We start from the raw sequence: 6,662 nt of genomic DNA on the forward strand, positions 1-6,662 counted from the left end.
GATGAGTGAGTGCAACAAATCGCCATTCATACGAACTCAGAAAAACTTAAACTTTGTTTGATTACTTTTATTTTGTTTTTGTTTTTTTTTTTTTTTTGCTTATAAATATTTGCCCTCGGTTCTCAAATCTTTAGTCTATAGAATTGCCAACACGTTTTTCATATCGGCAGTATAGTCTTCATCAATTTCTTATCTCTTATGTAGTTCAAAGACTTATACCTATTATGAATCTGCGATTAATCACCTTATCGTACAATATTCTTAAATATAAATATGTAAATCTCAGACAGTATATTAGTACGTCTACGGAACAGTCACTGGAACAAAGGCTAACCCTACGGTAATCGAATAATGTGAATTAATTTTACTTAATTTTCATTCCATTATCGCTTTTTGTTAAACGCTGTCTAGTTTAAAGTGAACACGCTTGAGCATTAATTTCCAGCAGCAGCCCAGTTGAAAATATTTTTTATTTCATTCAAATTTGTAAGAAGGATATTCAAAAGAAAGTTTTTTTCCAAGTAGTATCCTTATAGGTAAGAAAATATTTTACTTGATTAAAGTGTAGGTATGTATGTATATGAGGAAAAATTGGGATTTTTATTTATTGATTTTATTTAAATTTAAAAGTTTTTCCGTACTTTTTTTAAGGAAAAGCCTGGTTAAGGAATTGTCTTTCATAAGAAATACAACATTAAAAAACAATGTTTGCATATTTCTTTTAAATAGTAGCATAACGTAGTTAAGAACATTTTTTAGCGGTATGATACATGTGTGTATATGAGAAAAAATTAGATTTTTTATAAAAGCAAATTACAAATATTTTTCAGTATGTTTTCTACTTCAAAAATAATCTTTGCATATTTGCATATTTCAAGCAGTACACTACTTACATATGTAGTTAAGAATATTTTTACTTGATTAAAATTTATAAGTGGAAAGATAAGGATTTTTTACAAAAAGAAATGCAAACATGTTCTTGATGTGTTTACTTGTTTTGATTTATAAAAAAAAAAAAGTTTAGTATTTTTTGATATTTTTTAGTTTTGTTATTTCCTCTTTTTTGAAATATTAGTTTGACTATTTATGCTTGGTAAATCATATTTAATTTCTTATAGCATAGTTTCAACTTTTTACAGAAAGTTGCAGCTTGGAACTAAAGACTTAAATTAAAACTGTAATACGCAGTCAACTCGTTTTCATCGCCTTTATAGTAGCCTACAGCGTTAACTCTACCGCGTACGCAGCCGCAAAGTGTCTAAGTGCCTTATTTGAGCTGTCGAGTGTTTAATACAAAACAAAAACGTTGCGGCTATAAATACCATTGAGCAAACAATAGTGAGATAGCGGAAAAATATTTAGTGAAAACTGAAATCAAGGCTAAGAATTTTGTATGTTTCAACCGCGCTCAAAACGGACTTTATCGAAAATACAAAACCCAACACATCCAACATAATATTTTATTAACTCAAAGGCATCCCATGAAATGGCGAAGGACGTGCAATCATCTGCAGCCACACAAAATAAATCCGATATTAAATTTTCCGCACTTTCGACAAGTGACGTTCCCGCAGTCAACGATCCACTCTTCAAACACTGTGTGATCCCAGTGGACGAAGGAAATGATATCCAGAAACCTTTAACCCTTACTTTGTACGATTCGTGCGATTCCATCAATTTAAGTAACACAGATAAAAAGAAGCCAAAGATACCAGATGGTGGCTACGGATGGGTCATAGTCATGGCTTCCCTCATCATCGCACTCATCGCCGACGGTTTGGGCTTCTCTTTCGGCCTTATCAATTCCGAATTGCTTGCTTACTTTGGAGAGTCAACCTCGAAGACAGCCTGGATTAGTTCGTTGTTCTTTTCGGTGCCACTGCTAATGGGACCAATTTGGTCAAATATGGTTGATAGATTTGGCTGTCGAAAAATGACCATATTTGGTGGCTTACTAGCATCTTTCGGGTTTGCGCTATCTTCGCTTGGCAATTCAGTTGGAGTGTTGATGCTGACCTTCGGTATTATTTCTGGATTAGGTGTGGGTATTGGCTATGTCACGGGAATAGTATCCATCACCTTCTGGTTCGATAAGAAACGCACCTTTGCTACGGGTATTGCTGCATCCGGCACTGGCATCGGTACCCTCCTATATGCGCCCCTAACTCAGTCGTTAATCGAAGGCTATGGCTGGCGCGGTGCTACGCTTATACTCGCGGCCACAATGTTGCTCACTTGCGTAAGCGGCGCACTGATGCGCGATCCCGATTGGCTAATAGAGGAAAATCGTCTGCAAAGTCGTTCACAAAGTGCGACAAGCTCAAGCGCGTGTCTCGATGAAATCAAAAAACTACTTGATACTGGTGTGACAAAGGAAGCTGTACTTGATACGCTGGTGACTAAAAACAACACCGAAGCTAACCAGCGAATAAAAGATTCGCATGAGCGCATCATAAAACGCTTTGGTAGCGAGATATTTTTGCCAACTTTTTTGTGTTCTCAGGATTTGGTGGCTAGCATGTATGGGGTGAAGAGTATGAGCTGGCGCTCTCTACGACATAAGGATGCGCCATCACGCGAAAATTTGATATCGATGGCTTCGGCAGCTGTCAAGCCTACAGTGTCTGTTATTGCTTTGCACGACGACGAGTCGAGCACACCATTCGAAAGACTACAACCAGCTGATTTGCGAAAAAGTGCGACTTCTCTCATATCACTTAGAAACGACGTGTCCTTAGTTCTAGATGGCAGCACAAGAAAAGTAAGTCAGATTCCAGCATCTGTTTTGAAGTCGGAAAATGATGTAGCGGATAGGCCACCGACAAAGCGAGCACGTGCGGATAGCGTTATCGGTATGCGACGATTTTCGAAGAAACCCTCCTCACCACGAAACACATTAGTACGTAACTCTGATTTTCTTAAGAAGTTAAGAGTACACCGCAATCCAATACATTTATATGCTGCCATGTTGAACTCACAACGACATCGAACACGTGCCACATCGTGTCCGAATATCTGCAGAAATCTTGTGACAGCGCCTGTACAGAAGGAAGAAGAACAGGTAAGTTGTAAACTTGATTTAAGAAATTATTTTTATTCATAAAAAACTCCATTTTTGGAGGTATTTTCAAATCGGTCCAGCTCGCTTAAATCTTAATATTTTTCCGAAATATTTTGGTGGACGTCTTGGAATATAATAGATTTTACAATTCCAATGGAAAAACAAGTCCGATTTTTCTTTTATTTTTGTATGGGGAATGATGCAGTCTAATGTACATACATACCTACCTTGCGGGAAGTGACAAAAAATTGCCAATAGGAAAAAGAAGAAAAGGTTTGCAAAACTTTCAGGCTATATTTGAAGCAGCTTTTAGTGTCTACATACATATAGCTTATTTTATCGCCAATCAGGCTTATAGCGCAGCAACCGCCAGATGCTCTCCTTAAATTAGGGAGAGCTGATCTAAGTGTCTAGTTAAATTTACATTATAAGTCGGCGTTATTATTTTTAGATCATTCAAAATTTAATTTCTTTTTATATAAATTTTCTTACATGCTAAGTGGGCTGGATTAATTTGCGTTAAATGAATAGCAGTGATAGTTCCTTATCGGTCACTTAAAATTCCAAGTGTGCATTAAATGTGTCGTTATAAAAATCGTATGTAATATGTAGGCACGTAAGCGATTGCTTTTTATTTGTATGCTTGAAAGTACCCTCTAAGGAAATCGGCTGGCCAAGAGATTCGCTATACTGAAATATTAAAAGGCCATTCGCCCAGGACCCAATAAGCCCTGTAAGCACCATTTTTATAAGCTTTATCTGGATATTATATGCAGTTAATGAGTGAGATATTAAAAGGCTCATTTAGCCTTGTAAACATCTGATCCAAGGAATGTGCACTTAGCGTCAATGCCATCAAGACCGAAATGGTACTCTTCACGAGAAAGTATGAGATTTCTCTATTGAAATTTGCCATCTTAAACGATGTAGAGCTAATTCTCTCAAGCTAGGTCAAATATCTTGGAATTACTCTAGACATGAAACTTGGCTGGAAGCGAAATATCGAAGACCGCACCAGGAAATACAGTAACACCTTGTATGCCTGTAAGACGTCTCTTGGAAAAAAAAGACGAACAAAATTACTGTACACAACGATAGTAAGACCCATTCTCTCCTACGGAGTCACCGTATGGTGTTCTATAAATCGAAAAATTTTCACTGACACTTTGTAAAGGTTTTCAAATCTTTCTATTTAATTTTTTATGAATACATACGTCCCTTTGTATAAAATCGATTCTTAATTAAATAAATTCTTAAGTTATTATAATTTATTTTTTCGTTTCAGACTTGGTACGTACGTTTCGTTGGCACCATGAAGACGACGTTCGATTTATCACATTTTGCGGATATGAAATTTACATTATTCAATATATCAATATTGTTTTTGTTCATTTGGTAAGTAAAATCTTTTGTTAATGCAAATACTTATAAGCATTTCCACACAATGGTCAACCAGGACCGAGAACTAAAATGAGCAATCTGTTGTATGGGGTGGTATAAGTTATAGTGGTCCGATTTTGACGGTTCCGACAAATGATCATTACATTGGGTCTAATCATTGAACTCGTGTCGATCGAAAAATTTTAAATTTTTGTACAAAAAATTATAGGAAAATTTCATGATTTTCGATCGACACGAGTTCAATGATTAGACCCATTATAAAAGTACACTCGCTTACCAAATTTCCAGCTCGACGTTCTGATCATTTTGGCAAACATTTATTTGGGTCAATATTTTCTTCTTCTGATACTTAAAAACATCGGACCAAATTTATAATAATATTTCATGTTCATGAAAGGTATAAAAAATTATGGAAAAATCGTACGCCCGTGACCGGTACTTAAGCTTATAAATAAAAAAAAACTAATATAGATATTTCAACGCACAATTTACTTTATTCCACTTTAATATAAAGTTAATCGTTTTAGAATATTCTGTTCCATTTCGCACTTTCTTACATTTCTCAATTTGCAGCCAAAAGCGGCTTCGATTATTTGTACATTCGCGACCGCATGTTTATTGCTATCATTTTTATTTTTTTATTTGCTTCCATAAAATATTACACCTGTCATGAGACAATAAGTAATTTCATTTACAAAGTAGGGAAGGTAGTAATATAGAAGGGCCAGTGCCCTCAAGCTCAGTTGTAGAAATACTACATAGGTATACAGTACATTTTAAATATTTACATACAGTGGCAACTATTATACAATTTTGTTACGTATAATTTACAAGGTCAAGGTCTGATGGTGCTTTGCGTTCAAGCCTACTTTGGCTAGATTTTTCTTTGTCTGGGAGCCGTCTCATTGTAGGATTTGTGTGCGTCAGTAGTCCGCTTATTTGTCTTTTGCTTGCTTTTTGTATTGCCTCGTCAATCGAATCGATTTCTAAGTCGCGGTGAATATCTGCGTTAGGTATATATATACCATGGTGCATTAGTTATAGTCCCCAAACTTCAATTCCATACCTCCAGATCGGCGCAATTGTCATCTTATAAATCAGGACTATATTTTTCAGTGACAACTTGGACTAGGGTCCAAGCAGCCAGTACATTTGTCTAAATCGATTTTTAATTTCATTTCGTTTTTTCATTATGTGGTCCTTCCAGTTTAATTTTGAGTCAATTATTATGCCTAGGTATTTAGAGTTCAGAGTATTTAAAGCCTGCCTTCTGCGCCACGTAACTGACATTTTTTGCCAAAAATTGGATTTGCTCACATTGGATTTGAGCTATTGGCTCAAGCTTTATCCATTCGTTCTGAAATATACTAGCCACAAATGCGATTGCTTTATAAAAAAGTGAACCATTTTGAAATAAGCGTTTTTTTACTCTAGAAAATAATACGCAGTTTTTGATTTTGTTGATACGCGGTTTTGTAGTTTATACGACGATATGTTAATTGTTTATCGGAGGGCGGTCTGTTCAAGCCGACTTCAGGTTTTTTTTTGCATACATTAGAAACTTTGAAATCAAAATTTGTGAAACGCTAATCACAGCGCAAAATTTTTTGCAAAATCTTATGAGAAATTTAAAAGTAAATTTGAACCAAAATATGAAAGGGTTTATTTGGAAAAAACATTCTTTAGTATTTGATTTTTAAATCGCAAGATTGCATTGAAAATAAGAAGACGAAAAAGTAACAGCTTAATGCGCGCGTGGTTTTTATTATAAAATAAAAAGAACAATTACGATGAAGTCTCCTTTAATAGTCTATATTTTATATATTTTTAATAAAAATAGTGCGAGCTACGTAAGTAACAAAAAATACTAAGCACTGATAATGATTTTTGATTTGAAATATTAGTTGTGTTTTCGTATTCTTCAGCCAAAAACATCCAGTAACTTGCCAGTAACCAAATTTCGGAGAGTAAGCTAATATTCACTCCCAATGAGAGAAATATGCAAGAAAGTACGAAAACGCAAAGCTAGCAAGAAGTTGCAAGTTTTATGAACAGCTGATTAATTTGTTATTTTTCGACGCAATTTTCTAAGAAAAATAGTATTTCCCATCTTATTATATATTTAAATAAGTTTATTTTGTCAATTACAACTCTAAAAGCATCACCAACAATTCTTTTGGTAATGTGAATTGCATTAAGC

General features: G+C 35.0%; 1 protein-coding gene across 2 annotated transcripts in view; it reads left to right on the forward strand.

Annotated features, from left to right (window-relative positions):
- Positions 1–233: 233 nt before the first annotated feature.
- Positions 234–6,662, forward strand: part of LOC118742788 (monocarboxylate transporter 14-like) — a 17,558-nt gene continuing 11,129 nt past the window's right edge. Inside the window, exons 1-3 of one of the 2 annotated variants that reach the window (XM_036475132.1) lie at positions 234–340; positions 1,140–3,061; positions 4,347–4,456. In XM_036475132.1, the coding sequence (XP_036331025.1) occupies positions 1,487–3,061; positions 4,347–4,456 (1,685 nt within the window). In that variant the 5' untranslated portion in view covers positions 234–340; positions 1,140–1,486. Of the gene's footprint in view, positions 341–497; positions 537–1,139; positions 3,062–4,346; positions 4,457–6,662 lie in introns of those variants that run through there. The other variant, XM_036475131.1, reaches the window with a different exon arrangement.

This window comes from Rhagoletis pomonella, unplaced genomic scaffold, assembly GCF_013731165.1.
Source record: "Rhagoletis pomonella isolate Grant_MI unplaced genomic scaffold, Rhpom_1.0 Rhpom_scaffold_00007, whole genome shotgun sequence".
NCBI lineage: Eukaryota > Metazoa > Arthropoda > Insecta > Diptera > Tephritidae > Rhagoletis > Rhagoletis pomonella.